This window comes from Anser anser (assembly GCF_964211835.1).
Source record: "Anser anser genome assembly, chromosome: 2".
Lineage (NCBI taxonomy): Eukaryota > Metazoa > Chordata > Aves > Anseriformes > Anatidae > Anser > Anser anser.
Window position 1 is genome coordinate 161,330,320 of NC_139721.1, and position 21,415 is coordinate 161,351,734.

Consider the following 21,415-nt stretch of genomic DNA (forward strand, 5'->3'; position numbering starts at 1 on the left):
AGCACTACCAGCCCTTGAAGCTTTCCTGGAACATCTGTGAGCCTCATGTAAGTCCCAGCTGCTGGATTCATGTGACTATATGTATGTTTCACCTGTGATCAGCAACAACAAAGCCAGTAATAATATCTAACAATGTGTAATCCTTATAGTACAGAGAACATCTGTGCCACTAAGATAACCTTTGAATATAATGCAAGCCTAGAAGAGATTGACACATAACTCTATGCGTATCTGCACATGTATGGATGAATGTCACCCCCATGCCCAGATGAAAAGCTCACTTGCATCTGTGGATGTGAACAGATGTCATTTGGGGAATGTAGGGAGAAACACTGCAAGATTTAGATATAATGCATCAAGGTGACTGCTTCATGGGAGTCTGAGAGGCAGGCAAAGGTGTCCTAATTTTGACTGGCCCATCCCTGAACTAGGTGATGTAGGACTCTATTTAGTGGCAATAGCCCAGATTGAAGATGAGTTTAGGTGACTGAGAAACAAGGGAGGGAGAACAGAGAGGAGGTGGTCAGAATGAACTGATACTTTTGTGAGGGCATCTGCTAGCAGAGTATTTCCACACTAAGCCCTGATGGTGCTCCTCAGCCTTACAAGTGCTAGAGCCCAAGGGTTCTTCAACCATCCCCATACCACCACTGTCAACCACTAAACCATGTCCCTAAGCACCACGTCCAACCTTTCCTTGAACACCCCCAGGGACGGTGACGCCACCACCTCCCTGGGCAACCTGTACCAGTGCCTGACTGCTCTTTCTGAGAATAAACGTCTCCTCATTTCCAACCTGAACCTCCCCCTGTGCAACTTGAGGCCAGGGAAGAGAGGGAAGGCAAGATGCCTTTGAAATGCTGTTTGCCCCAAGACAAAATAGGCCTTTGGAAAACACAGGAGCCAACAGTGAGAAGGGAAGTGGATGCCCACAAAGTGAGCCCCGAGGAGATGGCCCACTGGCAGTGATTATCTCTGGTGTCTGTCCACTGCACACTAGAGCAGACCTAGTTACTACTGTTGTGATCTCACCAGTGGCCTGTTCAATGAATTTCTCTGTTCAGGACTGATGCTTCTGAGGTAGATTCTCCCAAAACAGTCATTCATGGTGATATATCTTCTTGCCTCTTATTTGCAACATCATGTACAGTTAACATGTTTCTTTCCTTTATTAACAGTTTTCCACTTGTCCATCTCCACTAGCTTTTTGAACTCCCTTTAGCTTTTTATTATTAGTCTTAATACTACATTTCATTCTCTAACTGCTGAATTGCTATTATGATTATTTATCAGTAGTTTTTGTAACAGCTTGTGTATTATGTGCTTGATAATTTTGTGTTCTCTCATACTAGTACTCTGGTCCTATAGTAGTGTTCCAATGACTACCTTTCCTCCACTAAATTTTCAAGATGTCTCTTTTAACAATACATGTTGCTTTAATGGAGTGTTGTTATTTTGGATTTTTTGTTTTTTCCTAATGAACTGTACCACCTTCAGTATTCTTTTATTTTTTCCCACCAAAGGACATAATGGTTGATTGCTTTTTTTTTTTTCCTTTTCAAATGATTTTCCCCCAGAAAATGAGCCAACTTATTCTGTGTGTTTTTTTCATGCCTCTCAGCTTTCCTTTGCCTCTACTGAGGTTTTTCCCAAAAATATTTTTTTCCTATTTCCCCGTCCCTCACACAGACACAGAAACAACAATGAAACCAGGAGACAAAGAATCCCATGTTTTAATGCAAGAAGCTACAGGACCGACACATGTATATCAGAAAAATTTCCAGTTTGTATTGGGAAAGACATTTTACTTGTTTTATAGGCCAGACTGTTAAAAAGGGAAGATATCCTTGTGGAGAACAGAGAAGGGATCCATTTTAGCATACATTTCATACATCTTTGTTTTGTTTTGTTTTCCCTTTACATCTCACATATTAAAGGTGGCATCTTCCAAAGCTGAGAAACATACGAAGAATTTTGCATTTGTTGCTGATTGATGGATATTCTATTTTTGCCACTTTTCACCAAAGGCCAAGAGTATTCCTTGCACACATGAGATTTATACAGTTGTTTTAGTTTCTTTTGTCCCTTACTCTCTTACAGATGTTTTTTTTTACAAATGCAATAAACACAAAAAGAAAGGTCCAGTTGTTTTGGAAGGAAGAGAGAAAGGGAGAGAAGGGTATAGCTAAGTGACAAATACATTTTTTGATTGACTTAGTGACAAAAGTTCACTCTCCCCTTTCTCCCCTCCCTCTTAAAAAATTGTTGTTTATATTCCATATCAGAAAAAAAAAATAAAAGACAATGCCCAGGTATTCATGGTTCAGATTCCATGCTTCTTCGGTTTCCTGAGTGTATTGAGTCTCCACAAAGGCCATCCTCTTCCCATGAAGAAACAAGACAAAACAAACAAAAAACATTTATCCAAATAACTTCAGGGACGGTACATTTTGTAGCTCTGTAATGGGAATCTGGGCTGAAAAATGAGAAGACATTCCAATACATCGAAATCCAAGGCCAGCATCTGGGGTTCTCAGCGCCTGTCTTGTCCTAAAAATAAAGTTATTTTTAAGCATCAGAGGAAGAAAGCGGAAACAAACAACACCATCATGAATCAGCCTCAGTCATCTTAATATATCTGTACTCAGCTTATGGGCAGCGAGGCCTGCAGCTGAGAGTCTCTGCCCTATGAATGAAGATGCCAGCTGACATCAGAGATCACACAACATGACAAAAAATCTATAAAGTCATCCCCAACCCTGCAGTCTTAACCTCAACATGCAAATGGTAGATGAAACATGGTAAGCAGTAATATAGAAAGGTGATAGAAACGTGCCAGATGTGAGGCTAGGGTAAAGACTTAGGTTTACAAAAAAATATAAATAAATAAACAAATAAATCAACAGTCCAGTTCCTGAGCCACTAGACAGTTAATCCTACTTCTATTTAGAATATTCCTATGCAGATGGGAAATATGCATTAGGCTCCATGGAAATTTTTCCTTCTTTGTACTGGCAGCTGGACTCAGCATCTATGTCCCTTCTTTTAATGAGGTGACTCACTCTGCATGCTCCATCTGACTGGATCTCCTTTAGGTCTGGAAACTGAGCCTTTCTGTAGGCATCTTAAGCTGATGGGAGCCAAGGAAGATTATGTCAGCCAGACAAATTCTGGCATATTCCAGGGTTTCTCCTACAGCCACATGAGTTCAAGCCACAGAGCAAAATTCATGTCCCAACACCTTGGCACCTAGGAACACCTGAGATGTTCCAGAGTACCCTGCCTGGCCTCCAGTTGCTATTCCAGCAGACGCAGACCTGTCATGGGCTCTGCATCATATCTGTGAAGCCATGGGTATCTCAGACACTTGGAACATCTCAAACAACACCATGAACCTACAGGTGGGACACTAATTGAACCCCTGCGAACACAGTTTGGGCTGTCTCTCCAGCTGTACTGCTCTGCTACTTGAGCTTACATGTTTAAAGTTAACTAAGGTATTCTTGTTGGTTGTATATAAGTAAAGTCAGTACAGTGTAGTCACAATAACTATGTTCAGAAAATAAAGAAACAGAAAGACATAGTTTAGTTCTTATATTAGAATACAGATCTAGCTTTCAACTAGTATGTGAAAATGACCTAGAAACATAAGCCACTATATTATTGAACAGAGAACCATAGTCCCACATAGTTCAAAGTCAGAGTTTTGGGATTTGTTTGTTATATGCTCTATGGCAAAGGGCCACCACCATTTCAAGGGTAAAGACTGCATTTATCTTCCTCTAAACATGCGAACAACAACACAACAGGGAGTGGAAGATGCCACCCCTGAAAGATGCCCATCATGGCTGATTATCAAATCAGTGGCACGTTAGTTCTCGATGAATCAGGGATCTCTCAGCTTCCTCTCCAAACCCATCATAAGCCAAGACACTCTTGCTGGCCCCTGTTCTGCAGCTCCCAGCCTCTTGCCAATTTTACAGCATACCACTGCTCACTTGTCTTCTTCAGTGGCTGACTCTGCCTTAGGTGATTAGAAAGACTTTTGGCATCATAATGGGAATATCCCGTGGCAATGGATTTAGGAAGGGATTAAGGATTGAAAATATCTCTAAACAACAAGCAAGGATAATGCTAACTGTGGGAATACCCACTACGGCTGTGGGTATTGTGGGTATTGTGGGTATATGGCTGTTCATTTTTGGAACTGAAAATTGGGATCTAGTGCTGGAAAACTGTGTAGGTTCGGAGAAGATAAATGTTTTTAAGAAAGGAAACTGGACCATAATATGAAAAAGCAGTCAGCTTTTTAGACAGTTTATATTTTGGTCAATTATATCTTGGATCAAATGTCCCAAAGTCCTGGATTTGACTCTTACTTAACCCACTCCCTAGGGTGCCAGTGAGCATAATCAAAAGTCACCACACAGCAGACAGGTCTCAGTGGGATGGGATAATGTCAGCTCCAAAAGCAAAACAAAACCAGGCCTGGTCAAGACTGAGTAGAAAAATAAACCAAAGAAGAAGAAAAATAACTCAGAATGAATCTGAAAGAAGCCACTGCCTTTCCCACTTTATCAGACACTTTTCAGAACAGATAGAGTTGGTTAACTCTCAAGTCATACCTTCCCCAAGAGCTGAACCGAGGTAAACAGTGGCAAATGCCAGTTCAAAACAGCTGGCACCTTTTCCAGGAATACAAAACTAAACGGTGACCATACAATACTGGAAATGAAGTTCAGCTCATTTGCAATGGCGAGACTGAGATACCCTTAATGGCACTGTGGTTTGGAGAACACTACTGAATAAAGTCAGAAGATATGCTGGACAAAGCTCATGTCTTTTCCTGGAAAACCAATCCATTTGCCAGGAGAGGTAGGGAGCCAGATTTATGGAAGACCAATAATTATCCTCCAAGTTTAGGCTCAGAGACAGAGGCATGCATTGCTGCTTATCTATTTGTCTTTATATTTTTGACCACTCTTTCTCTAGTCAGCTCAATTCTATCTCATTACATTTTTAGGAAAAGTCTAGGACCAGAGCCTTGTAAGTGGACATCAAAATGTAAATTCTTTGAAGTTTCCAGTTAATCATCAAGGAATGAGCATTTTTCTTTGGAAATCAAATCCTTTTAGGATATATTATGTTGGACTTCTAAAATAAAGCTGTCCAGATTCACCAGACAATTTCAGAAAGTTTACTGATTTGGTGTGCACTTGATAGGATGAATAAACTTTTCTACTTATTCTTGGTCTACTTCCCTGTAATGCATGTTGAAAATATTCACACTCAGATTATTCATTTACATGTTCCCCAAGCCTATCTCAGATGCCCAAACCAAAATAATAGGATATGAAAACAGTACAGAAGAGACTTACCTGGTATTCAGTTAGCCATGATATGTTTCACAAAAGCTGGAAACAAGAGAAAGAGCAGGATCATATATCAATTCCCCTTCATTAAGCCCATTAAGGTCCGACATATATCAGCCTAGTCATTATTTAAATTCATTCTTCTTACTTCCTCTGATGTAATGAAGACATCATCACTTTGTAAATAACACTCCAGATACCTTGGTGTTAGATGATTTGTAAATCCTTAAGATAATATATATTACAGTGCAGGGTAGTCAGCACTAAGTAGCCAGTGAAAAAGAACACATACATTTGTCAACCCATAGCTTGCTTAATCCCTTAGCTCTGGCTGCAGTATGGAACTGTCTTTCCAAAGTATACAACCATGAGAAACTGTGGGTCATCATCTTGCAAGGTTTCAGCACATTAATACTAAGGCAGGGGGCACTGAAAGTAGCTCTGGAGTGAACCTTCAGAACACACAGCAGGTCACCTAGTTAAGTATCGTGACTATACCTCTGCAAGTAAATTCAGGCTTAGGAACAAACAAGTCATTTCAAAGCCAATTGGAACCGTTTTGTGGTTGTTGTTGATGTTTGGTTGTGTTTTTTTATTGTTGTTGGTGGTGTTTTGTTTTTTTTTACGAAAGGTTTTGGGTTCAATTTTTTTCCATTTTAAAAAAGCATTCATCATAAAACAGTACTCATGATTTTGAAATTCAAAAGGAAAGAGAGAAACGCTTACTGCAGCATATTTTTTCCTTCCCAATAATCTGGCTCTGCAATGAATTTCTCTGAATTCGCCATAAATTCACAAGTCATTTGGGTTGGCTAAATCTACAGATATCTACTTATTGGCTACTTATAAGAAAGGTTTCCCTGAGATCAGATCACTAGAATTTGTAAAACAAAGGAGAGCACCGAGCAAAAATATAACAGACTCCTTGAAGATGACAGACCGGTTAAATCACCAGACAATACAGCAGTCAGTCACTAGGTAACCTTCAAAGAAGGACTCAAAAGTGTACAGTAACATGAAGATCATGTGTTCATGATCTTTACTAGAATATTGTATTGTAATGAAGAGTCTGAAGCAAGTAGACTTGCAAGATGCATGAGAGAAACATGGTCCATTTACTCATGACCAAATCCATTCATTCAGGTTTTCTACAAGCAGTGAAATAAACTGAAAGGTCTTTGGAAGGTCTTGTAGAATTCCTAGGTCAGAGGACCAACGAGGATACATGGATAACTTTTTTTTTTTTTTTTGGCTGAGATTTTGAAAGAAAATTTAACGATTTTGTGTAGGGAACTCTCAAAAGAGTATCTTATTTTGAGATGACAAGGAAATATTGGGTGCAGGTATTAAAAATAGGGAAGAAAAAAAATAAAAAAGAAAAATCAAAAGAAGACGTATCCCTGCTTCCTGAAAAGTCCATGGCTATTCAGCTATGGAAAATGCAAATAAACTTACTACAGATTCAACATATCAGGTGAACTATAGAGTCTCAATTAATCTAAAATCTGGAAAAGCATGCGTACTTATTATGGGGAGCAAGATTTTCCTTGGATTTAAGTCTTCACAGAAAAATTGCAACAAAACCTTCTAGTACATGACCACCGTTCAGACCAGACTGGTCATACCTACCTTCATAGTTGATACAACCATTGGCATCTTCCTGACCAGCCATTAATTTATCAACTTCTTCTTCAGTCAACCTTTCACCTGAGGGGAAAGCAAAATGACTGTTCACTACCTCTGAGCCCTTCTAAAGAATTTCTAAAGAACAGTTCAAAGAACCAAAGAATACAAAAGAGTGAGAGAAAAATATGGGAGAATTTCTCTTCAGCTAATTTGTGGTGCTGACTGCTAGGAAAGCTTCTTTTGAACTTGCAAACTGAGAAAATTTGATCTGAAAACCAGAAAGACAGAATAAATATGGAAACCCACATGATATCCTGTTCACATACTCTTTCTTCTAAGAATAAGCTTTCTCTAAGTGCCAAATCCTTAAGGTTTTAGTCAGTCCTTAACCAAGTCCTCACTAAACAAATTCTCAGTAAAGTCACTCTCTAGTATGCCTATGAGTTTGAGGTTCAGAAATATTCCAAGATCATTTTTGGGATCTACGAATTGAATGAGTGCTCCATTCCATTTAATTTAATTGTCTTAATATTAGGCACCTATGAAAAAACCTCTGAAAATTCAACTGATTTATTGAAAACCAAACAGAAAAACATGCAAATTTACAGAATACTTGGTTGTGCCTAGGATTTGAGCAATACTAAAAAATACCACTCTAAATATAACTGTCCTTCAGATTGAAATACTTCCTAAAAATGTTGGAAAATCAGATATTGCCATGTTATTCTGGATTACTGGAAACAGAAGGACAACTTCAAAATCATTTCTTTTAGTACAGTGAAACAAACAAAACTGCCAAGAATGGTTACATTGCCCAATGCAAGCTTAAGTAGGATATCAGTCCTGACTTTTTGTCGTTGTTGTTGTTGTCGTTGTTGTAGGTGGTGGTGAGGATTTCTTGTTTTTTTTTTCTTTTCTTTTTTTTTTTTTTTTGGTTATCACTGAATTTGTTTCCCAAAATGATTCAAAAGTATCACTGATGAAAATGAAAATAACATTACTTTTTATAGCGTTATTATTACGTATGTCAACAGAGAAACATGTGTCATGGAACGGAAATCCCTGAGCATAAAAGATTAGGCTTTTTGAATCAATATCCCAGGTCAAAAATGATCATTGGAATCCTTTTATTTAAGTCAAATCTCTTTTACAATAGGTCATCCTTTTTTTAAAAATAGTGGACAAACCCTAGTAGAAAAGGCTGATCTTGAGAAATGCTTACTGGATTCAGATGACAACATTTCAGTGCCTTCTAATTCAAATCTGAAACCTGTCATTAAGTTACATTAAATTTTCTGTCTGCTATTCATTCTGTTTTCATCACTATTCATGAAAAACGGTGTTTCTGAAGTCAAGATTTGAGAAGACAGTGAAATACTGATTCCTCCTTTAAAACCAAAGCTTTTCCATTTCAGAGACAATTCTGTTAAACACATGACTGATAAAAAAATGTGCAGAAAAATGGAGACAAATATTGTAGGAATAGATGGGTTTTCCATTGTTTGGATAATTTTATGGTCATACAAATATAATATTTATTGGAGAAATAAAGCATTAGAACAAGGAAGGAAGAAAGAAAGGAAGGGGGGGAAAGAAAGAAAGGCAAATATTTGAGTTGTAGGTCAGTGCTCTTTTGCTTCATAATTAACAAGATTTTTATTTTTGTCTTTACGTGTGAGGACAATGTGATGACTGAAGTCTTGCCCAGTCATTTGCAACAGAAAAGTCACCACAAGCTGTACGGGAAAGACCTGGGTGATGGACTTGCATAAGGTTCACCTTACCCAGAGTAGCCAAAACGTGGCGGAGTTCAGCCCCCATCACTGTTCCATTTCCCTCCTTGTCGAACACACGCAGACCTTCCACAAAGTCCTCATAGGTGCCCGTGTCTTTCGTCTTGGCAATATGCTGGAGCATGGGCAGGAAGGTTTCAAAGTCAATCATCTTGGAGTTCATGTCTACAAAGACACAGATGGAAATTAAAGTTTTGGTGGATTCTGGGAGAGCTGGGGCATGCAGCATGGGTAGCTTGGAGGAGTAGGAGAACCATGATAATAAATTCTGGCTAAAGGGGAGAGAGGCATATAGGAATATTTTAAGTACAGATGGAGCAATGGATAGTCAGAGCTGGAAAAAAGAATTCTGGCAAAGAAAAAAATACTTTTTTAACAGACCAATAGACTGATATCTCCTCATATCTGACACACGCAAATGACAAGGACAGAAAGTACAGTTAGCAAGGCTTTTGATGCAATATAAAAATATGAACCTAAGCAAAAGACAATAAAAGAGGAGCCCAGTCCTGATATGAAATCAGCTTTGCTTTGCATCCCTCTAAAACAGAGGTGTTTAAAACCATACTGGGACAGGAGCTTCAGAGTGAATGGGGGGCATGGAAGGACCGGGGCTGTGAGTCCCATTTTCCTGATTCTTTGCCTTTCAAGAGCATCCTTGGATGTTATAGTCCCTTTTGACTTCTTGTCCCACCCGCCACTGTGCCATTGCCATATCCTGATACATCCCAGTTGTTGAATATGGGCCTATTTGTCAGTTCCCACTAACCTCAGTGAAAGGAAGGGATGGACAAGTCATCTAGAAAATGCCTGAATGTGGATATGGTCCAGGAGAGATTTCCTTTGCTCTGAACACATTTCCTGTGCATGGTGAATGTTGAAGGGAGATACAATCGCAGTCATTGCAGTGCATCTAACATATACTTTTGTAGAACAGATTGTGTCCTTACTTTCAGTCTATCCTTTTGTTCCTTTAGATGTCTTCAAAATGTCTGAGTTTTTAGTAAACACAAGTGAATGTCTGTCACCAAAGCAATTTTAAAAGGTAAAAACATGTAATTGTAAAACATATTGACACACATTGGCCATCAAATGAATTCAGTCTCCTAAATTTCAGACAATTATATTGACAGACAGATCTCTTTTTTCCTTGATTACTTTTCTGCTAGAGATTTTCAGAGGCTGTTCCATACCCTTCAGTGTTTCACATTTAATCTTTCCATTAAAAAAAGGAGACCTCATCTGCTTCATCATTAATTCTTGGAGAGATGCTTTTCAAAATGAAGACAAAGAAGGACACCAACCTTCTGGTTTGGGTCTGCCAAGAACTTTCATGACCTCTGCCTGGGTTGGATTCTGCCCCAAAGCTCTCAAGACATCTCCGCACTGTGCGTATGTGATTTTCATCTCAGATTTGGGAGTCCGGTCAAAGAGTGAGAAGGCTTCCTTAAATTCTGAAAGAAAACAAGATAGAAAGAAATGCACACCATGCTCCCTCAGATAAAGTCAAAGCAAGCCTAGACCTTCCCCCTAATTAACTCAGCACAACCTTTTTATTTTGCAGTTTGGGAACAAGTTTGATGAGCTTTGCTGTCGCTCTTATCGGCAATGTTTGTGTTCCTCCTCCCCTGCTCTTTCCGGTTCAACCAGGGAATGGAATCAGAGAGGTCAAATGCTTTTCTCATGGTATTTCCGTCTCAGCTAGCATCAGAAAGTGCAGAAAACCTCACAGAGATGGTTGGCCTTGAGATCTTTTCAGTCCAGCAGGAGCACTCAGGATGACACGGAATTCAATAGCAGTTCCGCTCATTAGCTAACTGGATATTGTATTCAGCATTACACATTTGGAGAGCACTGATGGCCCACAGATGAAGGATCACCTGCATTAGCAGGTAACAAGATATGCCATCATATACTAGGGGAATAATCACACAACAGTATGTTGTTGCGGGAAGGTGAATGTATATTGAAAACTTACAATCGATCGTTTATGTTTAATAATGCCAAGGAACAGATCTAAAAGAATCCTCTGATTTTTCTTTCTTCCAGCACCAGATCCGCTTGTGTCTGGAAAATTCAGGTTTGTTATGCTGTCAGCTACTGAGGCCAGACCAGATCTCATGTGTGGAGATGCAATCATTCACTCCAGTGATTTCACATCTGCCTGCTTTCCTTTGTGTGCCCAAGCAGAGCCCTTCCCCTTGCAAGACAACCAGGCCTCCTCCACTACATCTTCGTGGGCATATCTTCATTTCTTCTACCCAAAGAGTGAGTCCTTTACCCCTGAAAGCAGCAGTACCCTGACAAGAGCAGTCCCATGGGAGAGGGTCCCTGTTCTTCCACTAATTAATGGGGGCAGGCAGGGTGCCAGGACAGACCCTCAGACATTCGAGTTGCCAGGTCTGCCTCTCCCTTCTGGAGCTGCAGACACGCTACAGACAGGAGCAGCTCAGGGTGCAAGCTGCTGTTCTTTACCAAACACACTGCATGGTGCATGGTCTATGAGTGGTCACAAATATCCCTTTGGATTTAAGCTGGGAATCTGCACCTTGTCTTGCTGTTATTCTTCTGAATTTTCCCTCCCACTCTCCGAACACAATGAGGCTATCTTTCCTAGATCTTGAGTCATTCATTTATTCAGCCACTCATTCTGCATGCTGGATTTTCTCCATCTTTCTCTTCTCAATTCCTTATCCTCCTGATTATTCCCTTCTCCCCGTTCTTTCTTTTTCTTCTTATTTCCCTTTCTCCTCCTTTCTTCCAGTGCTGCTGTTTTTCCTCCCTCCCTCCCTTCTTCCTCCCTCCTTTTTCATTTTTTTTATTCCATTCATATCCTACTCATTTCCTTCGTCATCCAATACTTGCAAGGAGGGATCCAATTTTCTCATTTTGGACTAATCAACACTCCCCTTCTTTTCTTTGCTTTCTGCTCTTTGCTTTCCCCTGCTTTCTCTCCCTGCCTCTCTCTCAGTGGATCTTTGCCTCCCCCGTCCCCAGCTGGAGCCCAGGTCCCACCAGCAGCCCTCACTCCAGCAGAGGGCAATAGTGGATTTTCATGGGCTCCTTGCTGGCAGGAGAAGGGGGCCAGAGCCCACTCCCAGCAACCTCCTTTCTCTGGGGGTCTCAGCAGCCGAGGTGGATGGGAAAAACAGGAGCTACTCATCTGCCTGCCACCTACCTGCTCCCAGAGCCCAGCTGCCTGAGCACCCTTTGCTCCACCTCCCAGCGGCTCGCAGTTCATCACAGTCACTGACAGCTCACGTCTCTCTCTCTCAATTTAAATTCAGACGTAATCATCTCTGACCAGAGCATTGGCCTGTGGGCTTGGAAACTCCATTTTGTCAACATGCAGAAGCCTTTTTGCTTTTATTTTTTTATTTGCTGTTGCATTTGCTGGCTTAATGCAAGTTTCCGTCAAAGCAATGAAACCAGGACGGCTATGGTCTCCTTTGTCCTCTCGCTAGCCATTAAACCACTGGCAGGAGCAGTTTATATTTTCATATGCCTAATTACTACCTATCTTCTCATGTTGAATAGCTCATATTCTTCTCTTTTCAGAAGAGGCCAGGAATTCAGTTTCATAAATACACATTGCCAGAACCACTGAACCTCACTGGCAGGGTAGACAGTAGGACATGTAAGGATGGATGTGTAACACGTGGCTTCACCCAAAGACCATCCTTCCTCCTCTGACAGCAACATTTGGGGGGCTACCCTAACACCGACTCCTTGCAGCGAAGTAAGTCTGGCACAGCAACATCTTTTCCTTAGCAAAGGAAACAGGTTCATAATATCCTAGAAGGTACAGATTGAAAAGGCCTTAAAAAAACTGTTATCTCTTTCTCCTCCACCATGGAATCAGCAATATCTAACACATAGGGTGGATTTCATACTGAGCTAATTTCAGCTGACTAACAGGGAATTATCTAGTCCCAGTGAAATAGCTAGGTCCCCGTCTGGTCTACAGAGAGAGAGAATGTTATTATACAATAAAGGATTAAAAAGAAAAATAAATAAATAAATTAATTAATTAATTAAATACAAAAACAACAACAACAACAAACATAAAGGTATGACAGGTGACTTTGACCTCCTGATGACTTTCTGAAAAAAGCTTGACAAACCTAAAAGTACAATACAGATCTGAAAATGAACGCAGTACAAAAACAGTGCAACTGGAGTGTAGAAGAAAGGAAGAGATGGAGATATTGTAAGTCTGAGAAAGGAGAGAATGGGAAGGAGAAAACAAATTGAAAAGGCAACAATCCAGAGCTCCCATGAGCCCCACTTCTCAAGTCTGGCCAGCAGCCAGTATAACAGCTATATATTATGGCAAGTGGTGTTTGTTTCCTGACCTGTGTTTTTAACACAAAATAAAACAGTCTCAAGAACTGGGATGATGATTGCCCACTTTGTTAAACTGGTAGCTCACTTCCTGACAAGGTTTTCAAAGGTGCAGACTAGTATAGAGGACAGTGCATGCTAGGGACAACCTGGGAGCAACTGTGGGCCATGCCACAGATATAATGCCACACCTGAAACATCTGAACTCTATCTAGGAGTGAGTATCTGTCTATCTTCAAGCAATCTGTCTGTCTCTTCTTCTATGAACCCAAGAATCTTCTAAAGGTCAGGAGAGGAAAAAAAAAAAAAAAAAACAACAACAAAAAATGAACCAAAAGAGGCAGGGAGGAAAGGCATTGAGGAACTGACTGATAAGCAGTGCTTTTCTGCTCATTCCCCAGGTGACATTCAGACCATTAAGCGCTCTTTCAGTGATTCACGGCAGAACTGATGAAACAGCTGTGGGGTTAACTGTAGGTGTGTTTAGTTTCATTCCCTGGTGCTAGTACACAATATAACTTTCTGTTATCCTGCTGTGGCTGACATGCAGATCTCCCTGCATTTCTCACACAGATGATGTTATCTGCTTTCTGCCTCATGGCTTTCCCTTTGATGCTACAAGGATATCCTATTTCACAAATCCCAGATTCCCAGCTTTGCTCAGTGTGTACAGATAGATCAGACGGCAGCAGAGGCTGCTATAAGAAAGAAAATGCACTTTTCTGTTTCTAGAGATTGTCTACATCTGCTCCAGACTTGCTACCTTTTATGGCAGGCCTGGAATTGTTCCAGATTTGCCTTTTCCAAGCCATTCCAATGGGCTGATGACCTTTTTTTTTTTTTCCTGATTCGTCCTATTCTTTTCCCATTTTTTTGGTAGAGCCTCTAGAGCTTATTCTCCTCAGGAGAAGAGAAATAAAGCATAGACACAGGAGGGTCCTATCCAATCCCCAAGGCATTACCTGATCAGCAATCCAGCTGTTCTGTGATGCTGGAATAACTCAAAGGTCTGTGGCTCAGAACTGGGCCTCTCCTGTCATTCTCCCATGATTTTGGGACTGGAAAAGGGGAAGTTTCCCAAAAACTAGCAGTTGCCTCTAATCATGAGTTATTTTTGACCCGTCGTTAGAAGACACTAACTAAAGTTGCGAAGAGGGGCTTGAAAATTCGAAGATAATATTGGAAGTTTGTAGCAAAGCCTCAGTCTCTGAGGCATTAAGACATTTGGTTCCAGTTCATAAAATGCTTCCTTCTATATCTCCTTTCTCTGAATCAACCTGACTGGATAGTCTGTGATTTTTTTCATCTGTTCTAATTAATTCATTTTCTGATACCATCTTTTATAGGCTCTACCAAGCTCTTCCAAGGGTTTAGAGACCAAAGCAAAACTCTGCCAGATGTTTGACTCCATCTATCAATTATTCTTTAAGTAAGAAGCAGACTGGTAGTTGAGGGAAAAGAGGACAGCTGCAGCAAATAGTGTTCCCAGGACTTCATGCATGAGGTTTCAGTATCATTTTCTTGGGCTGGGACAAAGGGCTCAGAAAGTAATGCTGATATTTTCCTTTGAAAGAAAAACCATCATCACTGTCATTATTTGATGGTTTCTGGAGAGCTGTCACAAAACTGTAACAAATTACATTCTGATTGAATACAGGGAAAAGTTCTCAAAAGCATGGTCAGGAGACTTTCTCTTGAAAGTACTTATATTTTATTGGTGGGTTTTCTTAACTAAAAAGCATATCTTTGGACTGAGGTTTGGAGGGGTGAATTGTTTATTTCATTTTTGTGTTTGCCTTGTTGTCAGAGGAGCTGATGTTTCCTTTAATGAAATAAGTGCCTAATTTGCATGGTGCATGACTTTCCTCCTTTTCCTTTGACCAACGTAATAGAGGATTTGGAGGAGGGACAGAACAGGAGCAGAACCATGAGTTAAAGCACAGCTGTCTCAAGGGATCTCCAATACCCACACCCATGTACATCCCAGTGCTCGCCAGCACCTCCCAATGATGGCATTTACTCTGCACGGAAGAGAAGCAAATCTTTCTCACCTTCGATCTGATCAGGGGTGAATTCAACCTAGAAGAGACAAAAAATAACAGCCAGATGAAAACAGAAAAATGAAGCAAATAAGGAGAGCCCTTGCTTAATATCTCTGTATGGATGCTTGAAAGGGACTTTTGCATAAATCCAATAAAATAATTTTATAGAACCTGTAGATATTTCTTCTTTCCTCCTTCATTTTCCCTTACGAATCAGCCCCACCTTTAGCACTAAACAGCTGCAGATACCTTTTTTCCATTCTTCTGCTTCTCCTGTGTTTCTTCTGTAACCTCTTTCCCCTATCCCTACTTACTCCCCTACCACTGATGCCCTCTCCAGAGATGATCACAGCAGCACTGCGGTAAATCCCAGGCCACTTACCTAAAAGGGTTTCACCTCTTCACATGGGGATATGCTATCCATCGTCTTTCTCAGTAGAAGAACTAGGGGTATCGAGAGAAACTGGACAAAGTCAGGCTCAAAGTAAAGTGAGGGAAGTGGTTCTTTGCTCTTGCAGTTTAATTGTGAAAATCTAGTCATGGGACACTGTAGGTGCTCATGGTCTACATGTGTGTAAAGGGTCACAGGACCACTTCTTGGAAGAGAAAGCCATTCAAGGAGTACCAAATGCACAGAAATACTTAGTTCAGGAAGTCACAGTTTGAGTTTAGGAAAGGAATTGGGGGGAGTTTTGCCTTGTTCTTGTACCTTTTCTTAAAGCATGCTCTAATATGGACAGCTCTCAGCGTCTTTCTCTGATTCCGCCATCTGCCTCTTGTATTCTCACCATCACATATTTCCTCCTGTTCCCTAACTTTTAGAGATGTTCTGCTCCCTCTTTTTACATGTCACTGCCCTTCTGCAGCTCTGAACTCTAGAAACATCCCAATAGGCCCATGAGGTGTTACTGAGCTCAAATACAAAAGAAGAAAACATGCTGACAGAATGTGACATCCAAGTTTTTGAATAAGCAGGCATAAGTCATCAATGAGAATTCATGCCATATTGCAGTCTGGCTCACAGGCTTCTATTAGGATTGTTTTGAGACAAAGCACGAGGGTCTACAACAATGGTGGGATTCAAACCCACGTAGTCAAATCATGTTGGATTAGTAGTCCATTGCTATAACCAGTCTTCTGCTGACAGATGTGATAAGGCACAGTTTACCACATATAATTACAAGAAATTGCATAGGATGGTTGGAAAGAAAAAAGAAAATCCAGACATTAGCACCCTAACGGGAAGGATGGTGCCCTTGGATGCATCCTTTCTACCCAATTCCTTGATTGTGGGTGTGGTCTTTTTTTATATAATATTTATATTATATATTTATATTTGTTATATTATATATTTATATATATTTATATAACTGGTGCAGTTTTTACGTCCTTCCAAATGCGTTTGTCAGAGAATTAGGGAGATTGATGCTCTAAAAAAAAACTCCACTCACCCCAGTAAATAGTTTTTTCTGCCTACAAAGAGTCAGCTACACCTGCCTTTTGGGGAATACCAACATAATTGGCATCTCTGCTGATGGGTACATTCCTGTAAAGCAGGAAGATTGACAGAATGACTTTATGGTGAATAAATAAATGAAGAGAAACCGTATTCTGATATGCACAAATTTGCATGGAAATATACACATGTAAATATATTTTGGGTCTACTTTTCTTTTTGAAGCTGTCCACCTCTCATTGTTTAATACCATATTTTATTCTTTGCCAGCAAAGCAGCCAACATCATAGTGAGACTCTTAAAAGCAAACTTCATTCTTCACTCAAGGTGAAATGCAATGTGACACAACCCTTCATCACCTAGTTGGGATTTCTCGCTCTTAAAGGATGGAACTGCTGTAGCTCCCTAACCCTGCTGCCAGGACATCCGTGACATGGCATGACAACACCAATTCCAACTCAGGATACTCTATGATTCTATTATTCTATGATTTCTTTCTTCCACCAGGGTCTCTGTGGACAGCTCCCAGGTGGTTTTCTGTCTCCAGATACCCTGAGCCACACAAGGAGCTCTAGCACTCATAGGATAGGACAAAATGAGCGTCTACAGGGCAGCTGCAGACAGCCCCAAACTCACTCTATCCATGCATATCATTGCCCAGTGAGTAACACAGTTAGGGCTCTCCTTCCAGGCAGCTCTGATTTTCTGTTACGACTGGTGGCTGAGAAGGTCCCTGACCCTCTTGCAGGGTATCCTGCATCTGCTGCTGGAGTATCTGGGGATGGCCACTCTTGAAGACGGTATTTTGTGCAGAGGGATTTACTGGTTTCACCTGTCTTGGCAGAAAATGGCAGAAGACATTTACTTAGGTAACTCATTTAAGCACTGAAACAGCTCTAATCCCTTGGACCTACACATATTCCCTCCCAGCGCTGCCTATCTCTCCGTACCACAGTGTTTCTGAGCATATTTTGGTTCAGGAGAAGAAAAACAAGAAAACATCTGGTGGTCTTGGAAGACAAGACTCACGACTAATCCTGCAATTGTTGAAAACCAGACCACTGCTTTTGTGCCTGCCCTCTTCAGTCCTTATCTGAACTAGCTCATTCAGGAGATTATCACTTTGTTTGCAATTCTCAGTCATAATTTACCTTGAACAAAATCCAATTAATAACATAGTTGCCTAAGAAGCAGCCAGGAGGCTGTCTGAAAGGAAGCATTTAGGAAACACTAGTAAGGAGTCCCCAAAAGAACAGTGATGGTCTTTCCTTTTCTAACACACAGATGGATCCAAACAATTTTTTTCATGAAGATTATAATCACCTAGATGAGGTCCTATCCCAAATCCACACGCCTCATTTTAATTAGAAATAAATGTCCATTTGGGAACACATTTATACATGTGCATTGTCAGCAGATGGCCTTACAATCACTGTGTCTAATTATATAAATCTTTGAGAATTTGACTGAATCTAATTGCATATTGAGTTTATTTAGGCATCAATAGCCCTTGTGGGTAAAACAAGGCCAGAGCTGATGGCAATTCATATTTAAATCACTGTGATGGATTGTTCCTGGGGAAGAATTAATCTCAGCTGCACTTAGATGTAGTTAGAGAGAAGTATCAGCCATCTTACGTTCCATTTATACCAGCAGAGAGGAATGGGCACTTCTAGGGCGTGATCAGACTTGGCTCAGGTGTGTGCTTGGGGAGGAGACAAATCATGCCGTCATTTTCTCTGAGAGGATCAATCAGTTCTATAATGAGGACAAAAAGAGCACAGATGGAGATGTCCTTTCCTGATCTGGTGAATCCCACCCAGAAAGCATGAGCTGGCCCTTTGGCAGGCTGCAGGCCAGGAGAAACTGCCAGAGTGAAAAAAAAAGAAAAAAAAAAAAAAAAGATGCCTGCAAATTCCCATGGCTGGATCAAAGGGAAAGGTTGAGCTGAAAGGCTGAGCATGCCTCACCTCTAATCACAGTCCCTAGCAAAACACCACCCAGAGCTGGAGGACCATGCGTGACAGCTGACAGGGCAGTGGCAAAGAGTTTGACCAGACCTACCACCCAGGCATGGCTTCCTCTCAGGAAAGCTGCAGAGATGTGTGGGTGGTGGCTGCTGCTATTTTCTCCCCTCTCAGCACATACCACCATGGAGTTGAAGGGAAAGGCAAGTCATCATTTAGCCGGCCACAAGGTATCATTGAGAACGGATGGAATGAACTCGGGCTATATTTAGATTGAAGATGGTTTGGTTTTCCCTCTCCTCTCCCTCAGAATGGCGTGGAGCACACAAGACTAAAGCCATCTCCATGCAGTAAGAGCAAAAGCATAGCTATCCATGCAAGACCACTGCCCCAGAGACCCCAGACAAGAGGGATCCAGAAGACAGGCTGTAAAAATGGGGTCACATTAAGGCAATCAGTGGACAAAGGACCCCCCAGTGCATTGCAGCCACAGACAGTGGCCCCATATCCCTGCTCAGAGGCAGCCCTGCTTCTGCTGGTCTATTGCAGCAGGTTTGCTATGGGGTGAAAGTCCCCACCAGTAGCTCTGATGCCCAGACCCACCCATGTCCCCAGGCACATACCCAGTTTCACAGCAGCTCAGACAACAGCATATCCCTCTTCACCCAAAGCTGGAGGCTGCAAAAGACACTCACAGGCTAAGTGTAACTTCGCTTTCCCAGATAGGCTTCACATTTTCCAGCTCCTTGGATGTAAGCTAGGATGACTGCGCTTGGGGGTTTGACTGCTTGTTTGTTTGCTTGCTTTTAAAATGCTGACACTACAGAAGAGTTAAGTTTCCTCTGTCATTTTTTTTCTGTTGGCCACTGTGGTTTTAGGGCAAGGACATTCTAAATGAATGCCAAGCACCCACGCCACCAAGGATAACGGTGGTGTTACTTGGTACAAATCCCTAGGAGAGACGGAGCTGCTGACTGCTGGCCTCTTTCCTCTTGTCCCCTGCCCTGATTTGGGGACTGTGCTCCATGTTCCATGCAGACACCGGGCAGCTGAATTAAATCCTTTTCATACCAATTGGTATGCCAGCTTCCCTGACGTTTTAGCAATCTTGGCTTCATTACCTGGTCACCAGTGGCATCAGCTATGGCCTTAATGCTCCTGTCCCCTTTGCCTAAACAATGACATTAAGCTGTTTTTGTCCCAGAGAGAACAGGAAGGATAAGTGCACCCCTCGGCGCCATGAACGTCATTCACAGCTTCTTATCTCGGGGACTTTTTTATGAACCCACAGTATCTCAATCAAACACATAACTCTGTGGATGACAAGCCAGTAATAGCTAAGTTTGAAAGAAGTCCTATTAATAAAACCATTGCTAACCAGCATCCAAGAGGTTATCTGGGGAGAGGTATTTAGACAATGCAAGAAAAGAGCCCCTCCAGAAAAATAAAGCAATGTTCTTCTTGTTTCATGGCAGTCTGAGGAATCCCAGTACAAACAGAAAGGTTTGTACTTAGGTGTGGCAGGGCTACTTTTGGAGAAGGAAAAGTGTCTTTTTTTTTTTTTTGATTTATTTATTTTTATTATTATTATTGTGCTTTTGGGAGGCTGATTTAGGAAGCAGAAATGCAGCAGATGGAAAGAGGCCCAGAAGGCCATCAAGATCAGTATCATTGTGTTGAGATTGCATTTGTATTTCATAAGTATGTGGGTTTTTTTCCACTAAGACCTTTTAAACCTATTAATACACATCATCTCCATTGTACTCTCTCCCGTCACTTATGCATAGAGCAATTACGACGTACATAAACTCCTCCACTGTCCGTGGACAAACCTTGACACACAGTCAAGTCTCATTCCCTTGTTTTTCTTTGTAGCCACTCCTGATTTCTCATCATCTCTGGCTTCTGAAACTCTTTTGGTACATCTACATTTAGTTCACAGGCTTCCCAAGGACTTTTCTAGTTGTTTCTTTTCAGCTTATGGTCTGATGGGTGAGAAGGCATCACACAGCATGGACACTTGACCAGGACATGAGCTGTGACCCTGGACAGTACCAGATCCACTTGGTCTCTGTGGGGGAGAGTTAACACTGAAAGTTTTGCAGGATAGAAACACAAACATAAAACTCTACAAATACTCTCTGTTTTCAGTTTTATGGCTGGTCCCCAATGTTTTCAGAAGAAAAATTGCTTCAGGTTGACCTGAAAATAAAGGTGTTTTTTTTTTTCCTTTGTTTGTTTTTGTTTTGTTTTTGAATGGCAGAAAATATATTTTTTTGGAGTTCGAGAACTGAACAGTTGGCATTTTACAATATCTAACTACACTGATAATGAGAATGAAGTTAAGACAGAAATTAACCTTTATATGTAGCTGAATAGGTAAAGACTTTCAATGAAAATATATATTATGTACTTCAAGATCAGGAAAATGAGGGAAAGTCTTAATCAAGGTCATGCAGAGGATGCTGCCACATAAGGAAGTACAAAACCACATTTGTCTCCATCACACACTTTTATCTGACAGAATATGGTTACCTCGAATCTTTCTTTTATCTGTGTTTCCTAAGAGCTGAAAAAATAAAGCATTATACCACCAGTTTTTCTACTATACCGTCAGCAGACTTTATGCATTCAAGGTCCCTATTTTAGTCTGAAATAAATGTAGATGAAGTCTGCCATGGCTTTTGATTCCCTCAGGAAGTGGATATAGAAGCCTTCTGTGAGGAGCAGTGTCTGGTTTGTGATTAGGAAGCACTGCTTGGGTCTCGGAGTCACTCCATGAGACGCTCCCCCATTGTGACAGAGTTGGTGAAGG

The 21,415-nt window shown here is 41.0% G+C and overlaps 1 protein-coding gene across 2 annotated transcripts in view; it reads right to left on the minus strand.

Annotated features, from left to right (window-relative positions):
• Positions 1–1,710: 1,710 nt before the first annotated feature.
• The window catches only part of MYL3 (myosin light chain 3), a 36,844-nt gene continuing 17,139 nt past the window's right edge, over positions 1,711–21,415 (minus strand). The window contains exons 2-7 of one of the 2 annotated variants that reach the window (XM_083824738.1): positions 15,187–15,214; positions 10,096–10,245; positions 8,783–8,956; positions 7,002–7,079; positions 5,379–5,414; positions 1,711–2,550 (exon numbers count right to left, since the gene is read on the minus strand). In XM_083824738.1, the coding sequence (XP_083680864.1) occupies positions 5,386–5,414; positions 7,002–7,079; positions 8,783–8,956; positions 10,096–10,245; positions 15,187–15,214 (459 nt within the window). In that variant the 3' untranslated portion in view covers positions 1,711–2,550; positions 5,379–5,385. Of the gene's footprint in view, positions 2,551–5,378; positions 5,415–6,974; positions 7,080–8,782; positions 8,957–10,095; positions 10,246–15,186; positions 15,215–21,415 lie in introns of both variants that reach the window. The other variant, XM_083824737.1, reaches the window with a different exon arrangement.